The 22,813-nt window shown below is 50.9% G+C and overlaps 1 protein-coding gene and 1 pseudogene across 2 annotated transcripts in view; both read left to right on the plus strand.

Moving 5' to 3' along the window:
- Window positions 1-16,007, plus strand: part of SLC28A1 (solute carrier family 28 member 1) — a 54,061-nt gene extending 38,054 nt beyond the window's left edge. The window contains exons 13-18 of one of the 2 annotated variants that reach the window (XM_057303804.1): window positions 882-1,050; window positions 1,169-1,366; window positions 4,481-4,562; window positions 5,247-5,345; window positions 5,485-5,596; window positions 15,564-16,007. In XM_057303804.1, coding sequence (XP_057159787.1) covers window positions 882-1,050; window positions 1,169-1,366; window positions 4,481-4,562; window positions 5,247-5,345; window positions 5,485-5,596; window positions 15,564-15,579 — 676 coding nt within the window. In that variant the 3' untranslated portion in view covers window positions 15,580-16,007. Of the gene's footprint in view, window positions 1-881; window positions 1,051-1,168; window positions 1,367-4,480; window positions 4,563-5,246; window positions 5,346-5,484; window positions 5,597-5,829; window positions 6,475-15,563 lie in introns of those variants that run through there. The other variant, XM_026510527.4, reaches the window with a different exon arrangement.
- Window positions 16,008-21,078: 5,071 nt separating this feature from the next.
- LOC113263736 (60S ribosomal protein L17-like) lies at window positions 21,079-21,578 on the plus strand (annotated as a pseudogene).
- The last annotated feature ends 1,235 nt before the right edge of the window (window positions 21,579-22,813 follow it).

Consider the following 22,813-nt stretch of genomic DNA (forward strand, 5'->3'; position numbering starts at 1 on the left):
ATTCACTGCCCAGCTTGTGGCTTCGCTCACAAAACACGTGGACTGCGGTCCTGCATCTTAGTTTCCAGGGTCGGACCAGCGGGAAACAACCGGCTGGCCGCAGGGGAGAGCAGCCTGGTTCGGGGATGTAGCCTGTGGCGTGTGTGCCGGGGAGGGCCCTGAAAAGTCCCAGGCCACCTGTTCCCGGTGCCTTGAGGTCCCACACCAGGGTGTCCATCACATACTGAAGCAGCCCCATCCCCGAGGTCACTCACCTGCAAACACCTCTTCACCGTAGCCCGACAGCCACCGTGTAACATGGACCTGGTTAAAGAGGTTGCAAAGGCACCGCTTTGACCAACGTGCTCGGGGTACGGTGGGCGGGTCTCAGGCAGCACTGCCCTTTAGAAATGCAGCGTGGGCCACATCTAGAATTTTAACTTTTCTAATAGTTGTGTTTTTAAATAGTCAAAAGAAACAGGTAACTTTAATAACATATTTTTTTAATACAGTATGTCCAAAATATTGTCATTTCAACATGTAATCAATATAAAACATTATTAATTAGCTATTTCATGTTCTTTTTTTTTTGTACTTAACCTCTGAAATCTGGTCCTTGTTTTTGCTTACAACATACTTCAGTGCTGACCAGCCTCCTTTCAAGTGCTCCAAAGCCACACGTGGCTGGTGGCTCCCCCATGTGGACACGGCACCGCGCTGGCAGTCCGGGCCTTATCCTAGTGCTCGGACCAGCCCCTTTCTGCCCCTGGGTCTCAGAAAGAAAACAAGGACCCTCAGCTCTGAAATACTTTGTCCAGGGTTCCTCTCTGAGCCTACAGGAAGAGGAGCCCCGCTCTTTGTGGGGACAGGCCAGTCATGGTGGTTCTTGGTCCCCAAAACAGAGACGCTCAGAACCTCTTAGAAGCAGCCAGCAGTGGGGCCGCTGTCTCCGTGCAGCTGGTTGGGAACATCGGAGCCAACCTGATTGCCTTCCTGGCGCTGCTGGCCTTCGTCAACGCTGCCCTCTCCTGGCTGGGAGCCATGGTGGGTGCCCAGGAGCTCAGCTTCCAGGTACCGTTGGGCTGCCCCCTTGGCCGGCGAGGGGCGGCCTGGGGCCGGGGGTGGGTGGCAGTGGGTGGACACCAGCCCTGGTCCTGGTCCCAGCAGCTGCCCTTGCCTTGTGCCTCAGCTCATCTGCTCCTACGCCCTGCGGCCTGTGGCCTTCCTAATGGGGGTGGCCTGGGAGGACTGCCCGGTGGTGGCGGAGCTGCTGGGGATCAAGCTGTTCCTGAACGAGTTCGTGGCCTATCAGGAGCTCTCCCGGTACAAGCAGCGCCGTCTCGCAGGAGCAGAGGAGTGGGTCGGCGGCAAGAAGCAGTGGATCTCTGTGAGTGTCCCGGTCCCCTCCCTGCAGCAGGGGTGTGATGCCGCTGCTCCTGGGTCCCCTGGCAGCTGCTGTCCTGGCTCCTGCATAGGCGGGGCACACATGGCGGTGGCGCCCAGCCTCCCAATCCTACAAGATGGCCTCGGGCTTCGCTGCCTCAAGGAAAGGGCCTCGCTGGGGAGACCTGAGATCTCACTGTAGACGGACCACCATCCTGTGTGGCTTCGGGACAGCCACGGCGCCTCACTGCTCCTACTGGAAAGTGGTGTGATTCGTGCCACGGGGCGCCCAGAGGGACACATGTGAGCGTCCAGTGAGCAGAAGGAGCGAGATAGGGAGGCCCCGCCACGTTCACTGCCAGCATATTGGATTCAGTTCAGGAGATGGCTTTTTCTGTGAAAACCTGTTTCTGAAAACTCTAGGGGCACCTGGGTGGCTCCGTTGGTTAAGCGTCCGACTCTTGATTTCTGCTTGGGTGATAATCTCAGGGTCGTGGGATCAAGGTCCATGTTGGGCTCCGCGCTCAGCGGGAAATCTGCTTAGGATTCTCTCTCCCTTCCTCTGCCCCTTCCTACCCCCCACGTGAGCATGAGCTCTCTCTCATTCTCTCTCTCTTAAAAAAAAACAAAACTCTAAACGCTCTATAAAATGAATGTTTCTAAACAAATAAAGCTCTCTGTAGCATCACTGAGAATATAACCATTACCTGTCACCTCGCCATCCTAAGAGAACAGCTAGTGTTGTCTTGTGCATTTTCTCCTATTCTTTGTTTAAGGGAGAGGTTACATGGTTCTCATGATAGCATCCACCCTGCAGCCGAGCTGGCTCTCCCCGCACCGACTGTCAGGACAGAAACGGCATTTTTGATGGATGCGTCCTGACATGCTTAACCAGTCCCTTGCTGGTGGGCCCCCTGGGTTAATTGCATCATTTGGCCATTTTACACCGTGCAGAAATGAAGAGCTCTGAGCACAGAACTCTCCCCTCCTCTCGGATCATTTCCTCCGGAGCTTTCCCAGCTGTGGGATGACTGCATCACATGGCATGAGTCCTCGCGCGGTCGCTCCCAGTCACTTTCGCAAACGCTGGTAGCGCTGACCTGGCCACACACCAAACAGTGAGCAGCCTTCTTAAAAAAAGTTGTGCTTACTTTAACAAGCAAATAATAGCTCATTGTTTTAATTTGCACCTCTTGGGTTACTAGGCACTTTGAAGGGGAAATATTTTTTTCTTGTCTTTCAAATTATGTTTTAAGTTGTAAGTGAATGTAGCCTTCAGTTTAAAAACAATTTGTGTGAGATCAAAAGCACAGATTCCCCGTCTTCGTCCTCAGCCCCTGTCTCAGTCTCTCCTCTAGAGATAATGGATGGGATACTCCTTGAGGATCTTTTTTTAGGAACTTCGTTCCTTTAGCAAGTATTGCTTGAGACCCATAGGGTGCCAGGCACTCTGCTAGGCACGAGAAATTGAAAGGGGAAGTAGACCAACACGGTCCCTGGTGTCATGGAACTCATGCCTGGTGAGAAGCACAAGGAAGCGAAGGAATAAAAAGTAAACCACAATTTGAATGAAGTTCTACAAAGGAAACAAGAAGAGGAAACAGGGGTCTTCCTTGGCTGGAATAGTCAGAAAAGACCCCTGAACTATAGCATTTAGGCCACGCGTTGGAGGGAGGAGAAGGGGCCAGGTGAAGCTGGGAAGAGCATTGCAGACAAAGAAAAGACACGTGCAAAGGCCCCGAGGTTGAAAAGCACTTGTTTGGAGAACTAAAGGAGAGAAACACAGTTAGAGCAGGTGGTAATTGTAGAAGAGACTGGCTGAGGAGTGATAGAAAGTTCCTGAAGATTTGACATTTTACATTTTAAGATGACACGAGCTGCTGTATAGAGGGTGATGGTAGGTGAGCAAGCAGGAGGCAGGAGCCTTAATATTTTCCATCCATTTGTGTAAACTCTTTATGTTATAAGGACATTAACTTTCTTCTATTATATTTTATATATATTTCCTAGTCCTTCTTCCCCTTCATCTTGTATTTTGGGATTTTTCTTTTAACAGATTTTATACCAAATCTTTTCCTTTATGATTTCTTCTATTATTTCTTAACTTAGAAAGTTATCTCCCTTCCAGAAATCTGTTAAGTGTTAAATTCCTGAGACAATATGGTAAAATATCTAAAAGCATGAGTTTCGCAGTCAGAACTGAATTCCAATTCTGACACAGCCACCTTCTGGCTGTGTGAACTTCCTCAGTTACTTAACTTCTCTGAGCCTCCGTTTTCTCCTCTCCAAAATGAGAGTAATAATGCTACCTGGTAAGTCTAATTATTATTTTCCTATATTTTCTATTATTTGCTGTTTAAAATATCAGTATTTATCTACTTCAAAGCTCTAGAATTGATTTTTTAAATATGGTGTGAGGTATGATCTAAGCCAATTTTTTTATTCCAAATTGTTCCATTGGGCTCTTTACACCTCTTTCTGGGAAATTAAACAACTGTTTAATTGGGAGGGGAAGGAGAATTACTTTGCTTAAATACCCACAGCGTGTGACCCTTATCACAGCCCTTCGGGCAGGTGCTATTATTCCCACATTGCAGATGGAGACACTAAAACGGAAAGAGGCTATTGACTTGCTCAATCTGGTCATAGGTGGGGACACGCATGGGGCCCAGCTGGCTGGGCTCTCAGCTCCTCACTTCAGGAGGCAGTGCTCTGTCCTCTCACAGCCTGAGAGCCCCCACAGGAAAACAAGCTCCAGTCTACCATGTTGGGAAGGGCCATTCACCAAGTGCCCCTCGGGCACAGAGCTTACTTAGTAGGGCCTACGCCAGAGGGCATGGCAAGCCTGAATCAGCCCGGGAAAGGCTGGCAATTACAATAAAGGGACTCAAGGCGATGGGAAGGGGGCTATTTCTCAGGCGGTGAGGCCCCAACTAAACTAGAGGCCGGTGTTTGAGGCCTGGGGGCGTGAGGGGGGCTGGGGGAAGCACCAAGGGCTTCAAAGGTCAAAGACACACTGGAAGTGGATGCAACACTAGGGCCAGGGAGCCGGGGTGATGTGGGGCCGCCCCGCCCCATGCAAGGGAAGCCCCCCCTCACTCATCTTCTGTATGTTCAGGTCAGAGCAGAAATCCTCACGACGTTCGCCCTCTGTGGATTTGCGAACTTCAGTTCCATTGGGATCATGCTGGGAGGCCTGAGTGAGTCCTGGGGGGCCTCCCCAGCAACATGGGCAGTTGGGGCCCAGGCTCTGAAACAACTTCTTGGGGATCCTTAGGCCTCAGTCGTCCCGTATGTCCAGGGCAGAGCCTGAGCAAGATGGTCGCAGAGGTCCCTTCCAGTCCTTCTCTGTTGCGGGGCGCAGCCCAGGGGTTAGCACCTGGCTCAGGAGTCTGGGGAGGGAGGGAAGGCGCGGGGCTGGCCTGTCCCCTGAGGATTTGGCCTGTTGGTTCCCATACCCACAGTGGACAGGCAGACCCGGCGAGGCCTAGGGAGGCGGGCCCTGCGCAGTTCTGAGCAGCCGTCCTGTCCACTCCTCACCGTCCCCCTGCCTGGTGGTGTAACCATCCCATTTGATGGAGGAGGAAAGTGATGGCCCCGGTCACTCAGTTAGTCGGTGGCTGGGCCTGTATTTAATCCCAGGTCTGCCTGACAGCAAACTCACCTTATTTTCCTAAATCTGCCTCCAATGCTGGCAGGTGTGGGGCACTGCTTGGGGGCCCAAGTCAGGCCAAGGAGGACTCCCGAACTCAGTAAGCAGTCAGGAAGAGAGCCTCTATCCCTCTGGCTGCCCAGAGGAGGAAGGAGAGTCAGTAGATGTATCCAGAAGTGTGGAGTATGGGCAGAAGGGCTTCCTGGACCTCAGCACCCCTGTCTCCTTGCAGCCTCCATGGCCCCCCAGCGGAAGAGCGACTTCTCCCGGATAGTGCTCCGGGCGCTGTGCACGGGGACCTGTGTGTCGCTGGCGAACGCCTGCGTGGCAGGTGAGTGCCGACCTGGCGGAGTCCTGAGTTTCGAGCCCCATCCAGGGCCGGACACCGGGGCTCTGGCCCCTCTGGGAGTTCCCGGCAGGGTGGGGAGTGAGCGGGCAGACCCTGCCCACCAGCTGCCTTCTCTGCACAGGGATCCTCTATGTGCCCCCGCGGGCTGCGGCAGACTGCACGGCCCTCCTGAACACCACGGTCAGCAGCAGCAGCTTCGAGGTGTACCAGTGCTGCCGTGAGGCCTTCCAGAGGTGAGGCCCGGGCCGGGGGGCTCTGGGGCCCTGACAGTGACGGGGCACAGAAGGCCCGAGTGCCTTAGGGCTGCCTCTGGCTCCGGAGCGAGGGGTAGAAATGTTATGGTCATGGCTGATGTGGGGAGGAAGGGTGGACCAGAGACACGGAGCAACTTCCCAGGGTTGCACAGCCCTCTGTGGCCCACAGAGCCAGGCCTGGAGCCCAGAACGCATCCTTGGCTTCTTTTCAGCACCAGCCCAGAGGTCAGCCGAGAGGCCCTGGACGTCTGCTGTCGTTTTTACAACCACACGATCTGTGCGTAGCAGGGACAGCAGGTCTTCGGCCTCCTGGGGCTGCTCTTCCCCATGATGGGGCTGTCCCCACCTTTCTCTCTCCAGTCCCCTCCTGGGGGAAGCCATGAGGCTGAGACTCACCTTGGTCACACGGTTGGGAAGGAGTGTTGGAGTGAGCAGGCAGAGTAAGGGATACCCCCAATCCTTGACCCCTTCCTGCTCCCTCCTGAAATGTGAATCTCGGGGTCACCTCCACCGCCTTTCCTCCGCCCTCCACATCCAAACAGCACTCTGGTCTTCTCTGTCTCCCACTGTGTCTCTCACACGCACCCTTGCCTTCAGTTATGGGGATCCCTCACCCTGGGCTTTGCAGCGGCCTCCCTCCTCCTCCTCTGGCACTTGAATCTTGCCATGGCTCACCCGGGCCCGATGGGTTCTCCTGGGAACCCCGTCCAATACGTTCAGAGGCTCCCCTGCTGCCTTTGTCATAGCACTTCCCAAACTGGTGTCCCGTGGAACACTGTCCCACAAGGTGTTCAGAAGATTCCATGATCCACCAGGCTTGGAAAACACTGGGCTAAATAAAGTGAGACAGGTTTTGCTTTTGGGTTTGTTTTTGTTTTACTATGGACTGGCCAAGTCTTCATCCAGATATGATAGGTGACATTTTTCAAATGTTTTCAGCCATAAGAACCTTTTTGATGGGAGCATCTCCTCGTTGAGGACCCCATGGAACACAGTTCACGGAATGGTGGTTCATGTTCCAACTACTTGAGATGCTTGTAACGCTCACAACTGAATTTACATAGTGCTGTGTGCCAGGCACTGTTCTGGGTGCTTCATACATTCTAACTCAACCTTGACAACCAACCCTATGAAATTAGGTACTATTATTATCCCTGGTTGAGGAATCAGAGGCCCAGAGAAGTTAAGTAACTTGCCCAAAGCAACACAGGTAGGAAGAGCAAGAGGCAAGATTTGAACCCAGGCCGCCCAGCTTCACAAGCAGTGTGTCATCTCTCGGCTAGGCTGCTGGCTCAAGGAACTCAGTTGGGTGACTTGCCCTTACCTCCTCCCCTCGCCGTTTCTCCCCAGCCCACGCCTGCTGCTCCAGTGGCCCAGGCTTCCGATGTGTTTTACCTGCCTCTGAGCCTTCGTTCCTGGCATCCCTGTCACCCAGCGGGCCCTGTCTCTCTCCCTTTTGCCTGCACTGTTCCTGCCTCACTTCTCACTTCCCCCACAGCTTTGGCTGAGTGACCTGCAATGCATCTGTCCCTGTGGTCACCAGGCCACTGCTCTGTCACTCACCTTCCCCGTTGCAGCCAGCCCTGGGCCAAGGCAGAGAAAATACATGCTCTCAGCTCAGCACTGCTCTGATTGAGGGGCAGGCACAGAAGTAAGGGCTCCTCAGTCATCGGACCTTCCCTGCACCCCCGTGCTCCTTACTCCTCATTGGGCACCTGCAGAGGTTGGGAGCCCTTTGAGGGTGGGACCGCAAACATCTCCTGCCCAGAGAAGGCACCAGTGCTCGTGCCAGATGCCCATGCTTAACTGCATTCCAGGCAGCAGCTCTAAGTCCAGACTGGCACAGACCCCTCCGCTTGCCCCGTCCACAGCTGTGACAGACATTACTAATCGATCACAGCACTCCCCCACACTGAATCCAGAGGGCCTTCAGAATCCCCGTCAGCGTGGTGGTGAAGAAGCCCCCCACCAAGGGGTTCAGGTGCCTTGTTGGGAGAGAACTGTCTGCTGCCCCTGTGCCGAGAAATAGACACTAAGAACCCAAACTGCCATTGATTCTATGTCCCTGGCCTGGAAGGGCTGGGGTTTCATGTAAAAGACTCCAGAAGTGAAGGGTATTGAAGCAGAGAGGGGTCCTTGCAAAGCATGAGGCCTGTGTCCGTGATCTGTCTGCTCCAGAATGATGCCTTGCTTGGTGATTCAGTCAAGGGAACTCCATGGAGCACCTGCTTTATTAGTCAGCTCGGGCCGCCATCCCCAAATACCACAGACCGGGTGGCTTGAACAACAGCAATGAATTTTGTCATAGTTCTGGAGGCTGGAGGCCCAAGATCAGGGCTCCGGCACTAACAGTTTCTAGTGATGTATCCCTTCCTAGCTTGCAGATGGCCTCTCATGGCAGACAGAGAGAGAGAGAGACACAGCAAGCTCTCCGGTGTTTCTTCTTGTAAGGGCACCAATCCCATCATGGGAACACCACCCTCGTGACCTCGTGTGACCCTACTTACATCCCGGAGACCCTATCTCCAAACACCATCGCCTTGGAGGTGAGGGCGTCAACATAAATTTGGGGGGGATGCAATTCAGTCTGGAACACCTCCTGTGTGCCAGGTTCTGAGCTAGACAGGGGAATAGCAATGAGCCAAACTCTGATGAGCAAAAGAGCTGGTATCTACCTTCGAGAAGAGGGTTGGCTGGGAAGGGAAGCCCCTCCAGAGACAGAACGTGGCTCCCAGGAAGATGACCTTGAGAGGAGGGGAGGGGAAAAGATCTTCAGCAGGGCTCTCAGGCGTCCACGGGTGGCCTGGCCGATGGCACTTTTCGAGGCTCTTAGTATATTGTAAAGTGAAAATAATGCCAGAATAGGGTTACACAAATCATGATTTATGTTGCCATATATTTTAACACAGAACACACTGTGATAATAGGTTATCCCCAAGATAATGACAGGATTTATTTTCAACTAAAGCCCAACTGAAGGATCTAAGAAACCATTTTTATTAATCTCAAAAATTTCGCTGTGATTGCCTGTTTTTATACATTAGGTTTCTAGAAATCTACAGATTCTATGCTCTTCTGTATTTAGCATAATAGCAATCAACATATAAGATATATTTATCATGTTAAATTAAGTCCTGGTGGGGTGGTCCGCTGATGAACTTGTTTCAGCCAACATGATGATATGAATGACCTAATTTGGAGATGTCAGAAGCCTACATTGGAGGGGGAAAAAAAAAAAGGAAAAGGAGTAGTCTATATTGAAAACCCTTTGTGGATGTGAGGCTCCCATCCCTCTCCTGCTGCCCCTTGCATGTGCCTGACCACCAGCAAAAGGAATCGAGTGGGCTTCAGTCATGGAAAGGCCTGAGGCCCAGAGCATGGCAAGAGCAGACCTCTCCCAAATTGTCCACGGAGCTGAGAGCAGACAGGGAGAATGTTCTCCTTGCCGGGGGGGGGGGGCACAGAGGGGCTGTCCAACCTAGGGATGGGAGGCAGGAGGGAACAGTATGCTCCAGAGGGAGAGGTCACACCATGAGCTCAGTGGGGTGAGGCCCCGACCTCTTGCTCCCATGTGGGAGCTCCCGCTGCTATTCCCCTGTCTAGCTCAGAACCTGGCACATAGTAGGTGTTCCAGACTGAACTGCATCCCCCCCCCCAAATTTATGTTGACGCCCTCACCTCCAAGGCGATGGTGTTTGGAGATGGGGCCTCTGGAATGTAAGTAGGGTCACATGAGGTCATGAGGGTGGTGTTCCCATGACGGGATTAGTGCCCTTACAAGAAGAAACACCGGGTGAGGCCCTGGCCTCTGCCTCCCATGAGGGGAGCAAACACAGGTGGGTGTGAGTGAGGAGAGGGGGCAGCCCCGAGCACCAGAGCCTGCATGAGGCGCGCACCAGTGCGGCCCACAGTCTGACTGAAGATCGTTTCCCCAACCCGGCCTGGACTCATCTCGTATAAAAGGCAGTAAAAATTAGCTACTGGGAAAATAATCGTAAGAATAAAGGCATGTGACATACAAGCCCCTTTCTTTATTGTCAGCTCAGCAAACACACAGTTCCTCTGTCCAGTGGCTATAGAGCTTCTGAATGTCACTTTCAGTATCTGTTATGTGATTACAGACCTATAAACACATGTGGGCCGTACTCTGAAGAGCATTGTCCTCTAGTGTTTTCTGTTCATGAAAATTTGTCAGAGGATCGTCTGCTCAGATGATTTGTCCTGCATGTCAACTTCTCTAAGGAGATGTGGGGAAAGGCAGCAGGACTCTGGAATCCAGGACACCTGTCTTTCATATGAGAGAATGCATGCAAAATCGCACGGACGGGGCACCTGGGGGCTCAGTCGGTTAAGTGTTTCCCTTCAGCCCAGGTCATGATCCCAGAGTCCTGGGATCAAGCCCTGAGTTGGGCTCCCTGCTCGGCGGAGAGCCCGCTTCTCTCCCTGCCCCCGCCCTGCTCGTGCTCTCTCTCTCTCCAATAAATAAATAAAATCTTTAAAAAAAATTGTACGAAAGAAGAATTCCAAATAATTTATGCAAATGCTCCCCTCAAGGGGTGGAGCAGAGCCTCTTATCCCTTAAGTGCGGGCCATGCTTAGTGACTTCTTCCGGAGAATATGGTATAGAAATGGGGGCGTAAGACAGTGACTTTGCTGTAGAGAAACCGGGCAAACACTTCCTTGGCCAGGTGATCATGGTTAACATCATCAGCACAAATCCAGGTGATAACAGATGCCCTTGATATGCTGCGTTGAGAACAACACTTACCTCTGCGGTCTTTCTCTCCAAAGCCCATAACCCTGGTCTAACCAGCAGAAAAACATCAGACAAACTCAAATTGAGAGACAGTCTACAAAACACCTGACCAGGAATCCTCAAAGCTGTCAGGCTCGTGAAAAGCAAGGAAAGTCTGTGAACTGTCACAGTCCCAAGCAGCCTATGGAGACGTGATGACTCAGTGTAACGTGGTATTACAGTGGGTGACTTGTGTCCCCCGCAAAAGATATGGCCAAGTTCCAACACCCAGTACCTGTGATTGTGACCTTAGGTGGAAATAGGGTCTTACAGATGTAATGAAGTTAAAGACCTCAAGAGGAGATTATCCCGAGTTTAGGATGGGCCCTAAATCCAATGACCAGTGTCTTTATAAATGAAAGGAGGGGGACATTTGAATACACCAAGGAGTCCATGTGAGGACGTAGGCGGAGACTGGAGTCATCCCTGGAAGACATGGCCCCCACCATGGTGACAAGCCGAGGAACAGCTGGGACCACCAGAAGCTCGAAGCAGCGGCAAGGATTCTTCCTTGGAGGCTGCACAGTACGCATGTCCTACAGATTTAGGACTTCTGGCTTCCAGAACCATGAGAACACGTTGCCGCTGTTTTAAGTCACCAGGTATGTGGTGATTTGTTGTGACTGTCCCAGGAAACGAATACAGGTGTCTTGGATGGGATCCTGGAACAGAAAAATGACATTAGAGAAAAACTAATGAAACCCAAACCAAGTACGGAGTTTAGATAAATACGTATTAACCTCAGCTTGTTGGTTGTGACAACGTGCTGTAGTAATGTCAGCAACACGGGATGCTGGGGGCCGGCTGTATGGGGGCTCCGTGCTGTTGGTGCAGCCTCTCTACACATCTGAAACTATTCAAAAAAGTTAGAAGTTTGTTTTATAAACAGCATTGACACGAGCGCAAGGTGACTTGTAATTCAGCCTGTGAGAGGCTCTGATCTAGACAATGCATGTCCCAGCAGGCAGCCCACCCAAGGCCGCAAGGTGACCATGGGCGTTTCTTCCTTTTCCACTGCTTCTCCCCGTGGCCCTGCTGTCACCTCTGCCACCCCCTCCTTGTAGTTCCGGCTCATGGCTCCGGCTGAAGATGAATTAGTCCCGCCCTTTTTACAGCCATAAAGAACATCATCTGCCTGGAATTACCTTGGACCCCGAATCAGTGAGTGCTGAGTTTGGACAGGACCCTGAAGATCACTTTGAGGGTGTCTGCCCTGCCAACTTTTCTGAGAACTTTCACACACCCTGCAGGGATGGTCTCTGTCACCATGATTTTATGTTCGTATCATAAGACTCCACCCCCATGACCACCTCTGATTGAACCGGGACTGAACACCTGACTCAGGGGAAGCCAAGCCCATTGTCTGGCCAATGGCCCTTCAGATTCTCAAGAATGAATTTGAACTAAAAAAAAATTCTAGGAACAGAGTGGGAGCTGAGTCACCACAGTGGGGCTGGCTCCGAGCTGATCTCATTCCTATCCCTCCTGGAGCCTAGCTGCCCAGCTCTCCCTCACCATTGATGAGAGCTGAATTCTTCACAAAAATCCCCTCTAACTGAGCCTATATGAGAAGGTTCCTTTTGCTTTGTCATCAAAATGATACTACCCGGGCCAGCCACTTTGTTAAACTCATTCTGCTTGGAGTCCAGTGGTTATTACTGCTTGAATACCATCAAAACCAGACTCTCACTACCTGTCCAGGTAACCCATTTCACATTGGACAGCTCCACTTCTTACAAGGTCCTTTTCGATTTTGCATCAGAAAGTGTTTCCCTTTGATCCCAGTTTTGCCATTCAGAACAAGTCCCATCTCATGGATATATCTATTGTTCGTTTGTTTAATTTTAGATTTATTTACTAAAGGACCACTTGCTCATTGGCTTTAAAAAGTCAGATCTTACAGAAACCTTACAGACATGTTTTAATCCCTTTTCCACATGGCGGCTCTTCAATGGTTGGAAGATGGCGAGCATCCAGGCTTCCCTTTCGAGCTGGGACCCATAGTCCTTTCATTTGTTTCTCACATAGCACATAATGGTCTCAAAATTTGCCCCAGACCTGATTCTTAGCTGTCCTGCAGTCATATGCAGACAGTGCATGAGTCATGAGCAAGTTCCAGATTGAAGCCAGAACACAGGGTGATAAATATGATCTCATGGGTGTAACCAAGATGATGTGATGGGATCAGAGATTGGATATAGCCTCGGGAGGATATTTAAAAGAGGCAGACCTATACGAAGACTGTTAAGAAGCTACATGCCTGCTTTAGAAACACTCCAAGCTGAGGGCTTGCGTGTTGAGGGTGAAATGTCATGGAGGGAGGAGAGAATAGGAGAAAGTCCTGTCCCAGAGCACGAATGCGACCAGAGATAGGATAGGAATGGGGTGGGTGGGAACTTACCTATTGGGACATCTGCTAAGACTCCTACTTCCCTACCATCAAGGGTGCAACAAGTTCATAACTTACCCAGAGGACGATTTCCATCCCCAGAGGTAAAAAGCATTTCAGCTTTCTCTTTTTTAAAGATTTTTATTTTTAAGTAATCTCTACACCCAACATGGGGCTCAAACTTATAACCCTGAGATCGAGAGTCACATGCTCTGCTGACTGAGCCAGTCGGGTGCCCCGGAAATTGCTGCTTTGGACCAAGTTCTGACAAAGATATGGACCAGTGATGTGGGAAGAGCCATGGCAGCAGAGACTTTGTGACCGGAAGTGAAGGGAGGCTGGCACGGCCGGACACTAAGTCCACACTTGAAGATAAAGGCGCTCAGGGAGAAGACTCTGGAAGCAAAGTCAGCTCTTGAATGGAACTCTGGTTCTGCTGCCCGAAATATCCCAATGAGGAAGGCAGAGATAACAAAAGAAACCAACATGATTATGAATGAGTAGCAGGAATCTGGTTCATCTCAGAATTTTAAAATAACAGGCACCAGGATCTAATCAAAGGACACATGACCCAGCATAGGCAAGAGAGCTGGTCGTCCTCCCATAGTTATTCTCCCCTTTTTCCTTTAGTAATCACTAAAGGTCTAGCTGGGCAAATGGCCGGCCAGCTTTCCTTGCAGGTAGGTGTGGCCACAGGACCAGGGTCTAGTCCTTGGCACTTGACTTCTGAGCAGTGGAGTAGGTAGCCTCTGGATCATGCCCTTAGGGAAGGGGTCAGCAACGTTTTCTTAAAGGGCCAGAGAGTACGTATTTAAGGCTTTGTGATCCATACTATCTCTCTTGCAACTACTCAGCTCTGTCCTTGTAGTTTGAAAGCCACCATTCGGCAATTCAGAAACGAGAGTGGCTATGCTCTGACCAAACCAGGCTTACAAAAACAGTCGGCCAGCCCGAAGTCTGCAGTTGGCTGAGCCCTGTCTTAGACGAAGGGGCGCATCCTGCGTGTCCCCAGTATGTTTCAATTTTGCTCCCAGCCATTTGGAATACGGATGGGAAGAAGAACCCACTTAGATGGGGACAAATTCCACACCTTAGGGATGGGGCAGCCACAAGTTAGGAGGAGCCTGGGCCTCTGGTGTCTTTATAGAGCGGGGCTGCCTTGACAGTGCAGATTGCACGTGACCCAGGAGTACTGTTTCTCTCGTTTATGGCATCATTCGGTGTTTTTATTACACACGCCCTGCTAACGGACAAGAAGAACAGCCCAGGCAGTAAGAAAGAGCAAGTTTGCCTCTTCCCCGAGGGGTTCCTGATGAACAAATGGGAAACAAGATATCATTGACCGGGTGCCTATCATCCCTGGCATTCCTGATTCTCTGGCAATTTGGAGCCACTGGAGCCCTAAATAAGACTGCTCCCTCTGACAAAGTCCAAATCTGGAAGGCACCCACCCACCTGCCACCAAGATATAGAAGAAGAGAGAGTCCTTACACACGTGAGAGGGAATGTGGGGAGAGAGAGCCATGTGACCAAACTGCAAAATTTTCCAAGTTAGCTTTGCTCCCCTTAAAAATAAAACTGCCAGTTATTTTACCAGCAAAAGATGGGTTTATTTGAGAATAGCAGAGAATTGCAACAAGGACAAGCAAGAAGAAAGGAGAGGTATGCCCTCTTGTAGAGGAAAGGCTGTTGTCAACGGGGAGTTAGACGTCCAGAGGCTTCTCGTTGAGTTGTGACTGTCCGTCATTGACTGGGCTGTGGCGAGGGGAAGAGGAGAGCCTTGCTTCCTCCTGCTGGGGCAGCCAAGTGGTAGCCACGTGTAAGGTGAACAAGGTCCGTCTCTTCCTGCGGGATTTGCAGGGGAGCTCCCCCTGCTCCCTTCCTGCCTCCGTTCTACTGAAGTCCCCCTCTCTTGACTCTCACGGCTTCATGGCAGGAAAGCACCAGCACGAGAAAGAAGGAAAGAAGGGGCAGGGTAGGGTCATATGAACCTCACGCCTCAGGCCCACAGAAGCAGGAAACAGGAAAGAGGCTGCTCAGCCGTGCAAGCGTGTTCGAGCACAATGACCTGGCCCACTAGTACATGTGGCCCAGCCCATGACACAGCCCCTGCCAGATGGCCCCTGGTCCCCTCCTCTCGGAGAAGAGCACGGTGGAGGAAGGACATTCCTCCCCAGTCTCCAGCCAGCTCCCCCGTCACACACCACACATTGCAAATTATATTCACAGCATAAAAGAACAAGTAAGAGGTCATCTCATAAAGACTCTGGAGCAGACCTCACAGCCTCCCACAGGTCTATGTTGCCTTCCCTCTGCCTTCTCTCCGCACACCATTCCTATCTTTTCAAGATGGCACCAGTTTCTTATCTGTAAGTGAGACAGGGAATGACCCCAGCTCCCGGCTGCTCACCGGACAGGCACACGGAATGTCGAAGACTCCCCTGGGTGTCAGGAAACAGCTGGCAGGCACGGCCTGTCTGCTCTAAGCCCCGGAAGTGAGCTCGGGGAGGTGGGGGCCCCCCAGTGGGGCCGCGCCTGTCGTTTGCCTCCAACTGACCAAGGACACAATTTTCCCCAAGGAAACCGTTTCTGTTTTTCTTTCCATGAAAAAAGAAGTCATTTAGGGACGGGATGGGAAACTCACTTTATAAACTAAAGATTGCTTTTATCTCCTGAAACTTAGCTTCTGAATAAGATTCTTTTCTACTTTTAGAGACATCGTTTGTTTATATTCTAACCAAACTATTTTTTTCTTCCCAAAGCCAACGCCTCAATTAGAGAAGAAATGAACTGTCTCAGAGCCCACGGCTTTCAAGGGAGCTTTCCTTGGGCAGTGCCCTGAGGGCACGTGTGTCTAACGTCCTCAAATCCTCTTTGTCTGAGCCTGGAGTGGGGGGACAGCAACCCTGGGCCTAGTGGCCGAGCTGCAGGGTGGGCCCAGGGTCATCGTGTTAGGACAGAACCTAGATGTGACAAAGCCTGATGACAGGTATGGAAAAGGAGGTGGCCGCCTTCCGAAGAGTTTCCTTGCCCGGGGCGTCATGTTCAAGGACCGAAGGTGCCGTGAGCTTTCAGGAAGCTCCGGTCAGCAGGCAGCTCTGCACACTTGCGTGGATTGCGAGGTGTGGCCGAGTCATGACCTTGTTTCCTTGCAGCAGTGAAAGTACTGGAGTTTATGGACAATTTACCCTCCTAGTAAAACAATGTACAAATCAGAGCAGTAGATGACTCAGAATTCTTGGGGTTGCAAATGACAGAAAACAAATCACAGGAAGGGACAGACTCTGTCGCCAGAAAGGGGCAGGTGGACAGCTGTGGGCACCAGGCCCCAGGACCTCGTGGCACGAGGACTCTCTGTGTACCTCTTGCTCCTGCTTCCCATGGTGTCTTCCTGCGTGCTGACCTGCATGGTGACCTCCTTCTGTTGAACTGGTTTCTGCATAAGGCTGGGGTCATGGCTGTTAGAAAATCCTGGATTCACATGACAGCTCGCATCCCTTACAGCTCGCTGACGATAGAGAGGCAAGGCCTCCAAGGGTGTAACTGATCGTCTGGGGTCATGGGCCCTTCTCCAGACCGGTCATGAAGGTGGAAGCCGGGATGTGATTACTCCAGTCCGGCTTTTTTGTCAAATCCTTGAGCAATTATTGTGACCGGCCGGGAGGCAAAAGATGGCCGCTCTCATTTGGGCGCGTTGGTTGGTTGGCAGCAGAAGGGAAGAGCAGTTCCCCAAAAGAATGGGGGTGTCGTCCCCTGAAGACAGGCAGCTATTCTTTCCATATATCTGTAAAGAAGTGCCATGTTAGCATACCTTAGGAAGTCTGAGATAATAGAAATAATGAAAATTTAGCTTCGAAATAACTTAGGGAAAAGAGACTACCATTTTCTGAATGCCTACTGTGGCACGAGTTCATCTGCTGTCCTATGCATCCTTAAGAAAAAACAAACCAAAATCCCTTACCCAAACCCTCTAAGGTAGGTACTGTTATTCTCATTTTGCCAGCGAGGAAACTGAGATGTAGAGAGGTGAAGTGTCTTATTCCCAGATACACAGTTCAGTGGCTGAGCCAGGGTTTGAACTCAGTTCTGTTTGATTTTAATCTTAGACTCCTTTTTCTTTTCTTTTTCCTTTTTCTTTTTGTTTTTTTAGAGAGAGAGCATGTGTGAGTGGGAGAGGATGGGGGCAGAAGGAGAGGAGAGAATCCTAAGCAGGCTCCACGCCCAGTGCAGAGCCCCATGTGGGGCTCCATCTCACACCGTGAGATCAGGACCTGAGCCAAAATCAAGAGTCAGACCCCCAAACAACTGAGCCACCCAGGTGCCCCTTTATTTTAGACTCTTAGCCATCATAATACATTGGCTTCCTCATTCATCTACCCAGTGAACAGATACATGTGTGAAGTACTTTAAGGTAAATCTCTCTGATTCTGACAAATAGTATTGGGTGTTTGTGGTAGTTTTAAAAGATAGCTCCAAATTCTGTACCGCTGCTCCCATGCAGAGGCCAGCACGTGTCCCTTGTCTCCTTTCTCGGACAAGCTCATGACCACTCAGACCAATAGAGTCTGGTGGAAATGGCGCTATGGGCCTTCTGAGGCTGGGTGTCCCAGTCAACTCGGGCTGCCATCACAAAACACCACAGACTGGGTGGCTTAAATGACAAACAATTGACTTCTCACAGTTCTGGAGCTGTCAAGAAGCTTGGAAGTCCAAGGTCAAGTGCAAGCAGATTTGGTGTCTGGTGAGAGCCCTCTTCTGGTTTGGGGATGGCTGCCTTCTGGTTGTGTCCTCACATGGCAGAGACAGAAAGCTCTGGCCTCTCTTCTTATAAGACATGGGGGCCCCTCCATACCATCATGGGGGCCCCACTTTCACGAACTCATCTAAACCTAATCACCTCCCAGATGTGGCTGGGTGGCTCAGTCAGTTGAGCACCTGACTCTTGATTTCGGCTCAGGTCATGATCTCGGTGTCATGAGATTGAGCCCCGAGTTGGGCTCTGTGCTCAGCTCAGAGTCTGCTTGGGATTCTCTCTCTCCCTCTGCTCCTCCCCCCACTCATTCTCTCTCTCTCTCTCTCAAAACAAATAAGTAATATCCTTAAGCTTAATGACCTCCCAAAGCCTCCACTACTGAATGCCACCACATTGGGGATTAAGATCTCAACACATAAGCTTTGGGAGGACACAGACATTCACGGGCTCATGAGAGGCTAGGCATCTTTGGCCTTGTTCACTGGGGTACTCACTCTTGACACCCTGGTCCACCACGTAAGAGGTCTCACTATTCTGAGGAAGCACAAGCCACATGGAAGGGGGCATGGAGGCACAGAGTCAACAGTCCCCCACCTTCAAGTCATCCCAGCCAAAATGCTGGATATGCACGAAGAAGCCTCCAGCTGGTTCCAGGCCCCAGCCATATGAGTCTTCCCAGCTGAGGCTTCAGACATCATGGAACAGAGACAAGCCAGCCCTACGGCACCCCATCCAAATTCCCGGCACCCTGAATCCTACAGCCTAATAGACGGTGGCAGTCTGATGCACCTGGGTTTAGCAACGGACAACTGGGACAGCTCTGGGCTAGGAATCGAAGGTGTCTGGTCATGGAGCATTTGAAGTAAGAGGAAGGTAAAATTGAGGACTGTCTTGTATTCATAAAGTAGCAAAGTAGTGATTCTTCCCAACAGGGAAGCTGTGGCAAAAGTCCTGACAGCTTCGGGCTGCAATCTCCCTTCCTCCACCAGGTGGGGCGGATGTGTTGGCGGCTCCTTCTCGGCCGGTCCCCAGGCGCGGTGAGAGACGGGGTCCGCTGGCTCAGCGCGACCGTGGAGGACCCCGGCCCAGCCCGGATCCTGGGCTCCAAGGCTGCAGAGTGGAGCCCCACGTGGGTGTGGCTGCAGCTGGGACCCTCCTTCTTTTGAGGAGGGCAGTGCCTCCGAGGGAGGGTGGGACCTGCCAACAAAATCTTCCTGGCTGGATCCACACGCCACCGCAGGAGGACGTCCTCTCCCCATAATGGGACCCCCTTCCGTGTTGCTCACTTTCCCGTCACATCGGCTGTCCGGGAGGGGCATCGCCTCCAGCCCTTCTGATCAAGGCTGGGATCCACGGGGGTCCCCCGATCCAGTGCCTCAGTCCCTCACTTCTCTTTCCTTCCATTCCAATCAGTGTTCTACCTAGACACGATTTTAAAAGTCAAACAGAACCGCGAGGTTTATAACAATGACAACAGTAAGAGAAGACAATCGCACGAATCCCCTGCCCCGCCCTCCCAATCCCGAATTCTCCCCTTCAAACTCCCTCAGTTGCTTCTTCTATTTCCCTACATGTTTCTCAATAATGTACTCATATTGCTATTTTTTTTCCTAATTATTGCTCTTAGTTGTTGTCTTTTTACTCCCCATCATGGAAGAGGAAGTGTTAGCTCTCCCATGCCACCCATGCCTTACTTCTCCCTCCATCCTCCCAGCTGGGGCAATATCACAGTTTGGGGAAAGAGCCCTATTCTGTGACTGCTTGCCCACCTCGTCATTGCTGTCTGTCTTGCTCACTCCCTCACAAGCCACAGGGCACACGATAATCACACTCCTTCCTTGCACGTCTTTTGTCCTTCTGGAAATTCCTCTAGTTCTTCCAAACTAAGAGGGAAGCTTGAATGCGCCGTTATTTACGTAACACTGGGAAAGAATGCTCCGACTGAGCGGTGACACTCCGTCACATGCTGGGTGCGCCTCAGCACCAGAAAGGTTAGAATGGGGAGAAGACGTGCATTCGCGAATTCCTGTAATACCGTGTTTGCCTTCTCTTTATGGCTTCGTTTTCTTTGTAACTATCATTAATTCTCCCCACATTTTTAAAGAATATTATTCTTTCTTTACAAAATCCCCAACCCCAAGACCTAGTTTCTGTCGTGTCAAAGGCTCAGACACTATATCTGATTCACGTTTTTCCTGGAGACATTCCTCCTGGAGCCCCCCCAACCCCCAATTCTCCAACTCCAGCCCACTATACAGCCACTCCACCCCCACCCCCCGGGGCTTCCCTGCACTTTTCTCCTACGTGGATCCACACTTTTGGATTCCCGGTCTTTCTCTTTCTTGGTTTACTCCCTTTGGAGGAGAGAGCATACACCGGAGATAAATTTTCCAAAGCATTGCATATCTGAAAATGTCTCTCTTCTATCATTACCCTGGGTTGCTAGTTTATCAGGGAATATTTACATTGGGCAATCCTTTTCTCTCACAGTTTTGAAGATTATCCATCTGCATTCTGGCTCTCAGTGTTGATGCTGAGAAATCTGATGCCATTCATTCTGATTCTTTACCACTCGTTCATGGACTGCTTTTTCCTTTCTGGAAGCTTTTAGATAATTTCTTCAACCTTGGTGTTCTAATACCATAATGGATTTTTTTTTTTCATTCATTGTGCTGGGAATTAGGTGGGACTTTCAATTTGCAATTCCATGTCACGGAGCTCTGGGAAGTTTTAGATCGTTTCTTGGGTCATTTCCTCTTCTCTCTTCCTGGAACTATTATTCGAATGTTGGACCCTCTGGGTTTACCTTCTACTTTTCTTACCTTTCTTCTTTGTGGTTTTGTTTGCTTTCTGGAAATTGTCCCTTAAGCTTATCTTCCAATTGTTCTATCAACTTGTTTCTTGCCACCATAATTTAAATTTAAAAAGCTTTTTCTTTATGATTAGATTGTCTTTGTCTTTAACATCTTTCTGTTTCAGGGATGTGATATCGTTGGTTACCTCTGCCCGCAAGGACATCAAAGGTTCTCAGGCTTTTTTCTCTGCCCATCTGCCTTGTCTCTGGGCTCTCCACTCCTTCCTGCTATGTTTTGTTTGTTTTTACTTCTGTCTTCCATATTGGGTGCTTTCCTCAGATATCCGGTGATCCTTTGTTTTTCTTTCATTCATAACAAAGAGGTTCTGAAGAGTTCCTTGAGCACTGGGGGCTTCGAGGGATGAGGCTGGGGTGGGTCTGACTGTGGGGTGACTGAGCCGGGATCATACATTTGGGAACACCCAAATAGCAGTAATGAGAGATCTGGTTTTGGGGGGGGGGGCAGGGGAGGTATTATGTTTCTCTAGAGAGGAACATCCAGTTTCCTGCCTGAGGGGTATACACAGGGTGGGGAGAATCCTCCGAATAGAATAGCACAAAGCAGGAAGAGGCAGTTCTCGACATTCAGTGTATAAACCTCCCACTTAATCCTTCTGTTAAAATACAGTGCCTCGCTCTTCCCCTCAGCGCCCTGAGGTGACCTCTGAAAATGGTTTGCTATTCAAATCTTTGTGTTCTTTTTAAGAACACACATGAAACTGCCCAGGCCATCAAGGGTACGCAGATCCGAAAAGCCACCAAGTATCTGAAGGATGTCACTTTGCAGAAGCAGCGTGTGCCATTCTGTCCCTCTGAGGGTGGAGCTGGGAGGCGCGCCCAGGCCAAACAGCGGGGCTGCACACAGGGTCGGTGGCCCCAAAAAAGTGCGGAATTTTTACAGCACACACTTAAAAATGCAGAGAGTCTTGCTGAACATAAAGGTTTAGATGTAGATTCCCTGGCCGTGGAGCACATCCAGGAGAAGAAAGCCTCCAAGACGCGGCGTAGGGCTCAGGGTCTGATTAACCCACACGTGAGCTCTCCCTGCCACGTGGAGCGATCCTTACTGAGGAAGACCAGATTGTTCCTAAACCAATAAAGGAGGTGACGCAGAAGAAAAAGATATCCCAGGAGAAACTGAAGAAACGAAAACTTATGGCCCAGGAGTAAATTCTGCATAGAATAAATGCAAAAAAAATATAAAAATTCGGTGCCTCTTCCCCTCCACTTGCCTGTTTCCCTGATTCAATCTCAGAATAAAAGTGCACGTTCCTGGGGTGGGGGAGGGGCAGCCACCTGGCTCTGGGGGGTGGTGGTGGAGGGGCCCGGGGCTCTCAGGGCTCTCGGGGCTCGGCTTTCCACCAGGCCTCCTGTCTCAAGTCCCACCTCCGCTCCATCTTTGGCAGTAGCCGGTGTTTTCGGTTCCTCGGTGTTGCACTATCTTGGCGTTGGCTGCCCCCCTCCTTCTGCTCCTCATCTTCCAAACCTTTGTTAACATCTCTTCTCTCTATCGTTGCTGCTCTTTCTCTTTGTCCTTCTCGGTTGATACATCTTTTATTTCTCCAGTCTCTTTTTAGTGGGGTTTTGAGAGAAAACGGTGCTGAATGCCTGTGCTCAGTCCACCACACGTAACTGGCAGACCCCGAGTCTCCTCGGTAGGGAGAGAACGGCGGAGCAAGGGGGGGTATGGGCTCTGGAGCCAGACAGAGCCACGCTCGAGTTCCAGCTCCATTTCTTTACGTCCCTGTGTGACCTGGGGCAAGATAATCAACCTCTCTGAGCTTCTCATTTGTCATTTGTAAAATGAAAATACTATCCCCTCTTAACTCACAGAGGCATTGCAAGCATTGACTCTGACGATGCCGGGATTTCCTCCTGGGCCTATGTGAGTGTGAGGCCATGCTCCGAACCGCTGAACCAGCCTGCCTCCCTCAAGAACGGCAGGAGTCAGGGGCTTTGCTTTCAGCCTGGACCCAGAATGAGGAAGACACACAGCGCGCACGGAGCAACCCCCAAGGTGACTTACGCTGTGAGTGGGAGATGAATGTCAGTGGTTGTAAGTCACTAAGATTCTGAGTCTGTCTCTTGTAGCAGCACAACATAATGAGAGCTGACTGATACAGCATCAGCTTATCATCCCCAGGGAGCTGTTGGTGAGGGGAGCTCAAGCCAGGTATGGTCAGCAGGTGAGGGCGCCAGGAAGTGAGGGAGATGGGCAACAGCAGTGCCCGTCACATCAGGGGCTGTATTCTTCATCAAGCAGGGGGGCAAGATGATTGAGGTATTCAATGGTGCTCATTTGCTTTGTTTTTCCCCCCTCTGGCTCCTTCAGGCAGGGAGCTAGTCCTTGAGTATTTTAGTGGTCTGAGCATTGAAGCTTCTGGAAGTCAGTGGCTCTTTTTGCC

Source organism: Ursus arctos, unplaced genomic scaffold (assembly GCF_023065955.2).
Source record: "Ursus arctos isolate Adak ecotype North America unplaced genomic scaffold, UrsArc2.0 scaffold_28, whole genome shotgun sequence".
Lineage (NCBI taxonomy): Eukaryota > Metazoa > Chordata > Mammalia > Carnivora > Ursidae > Ursus > Ursus arctos.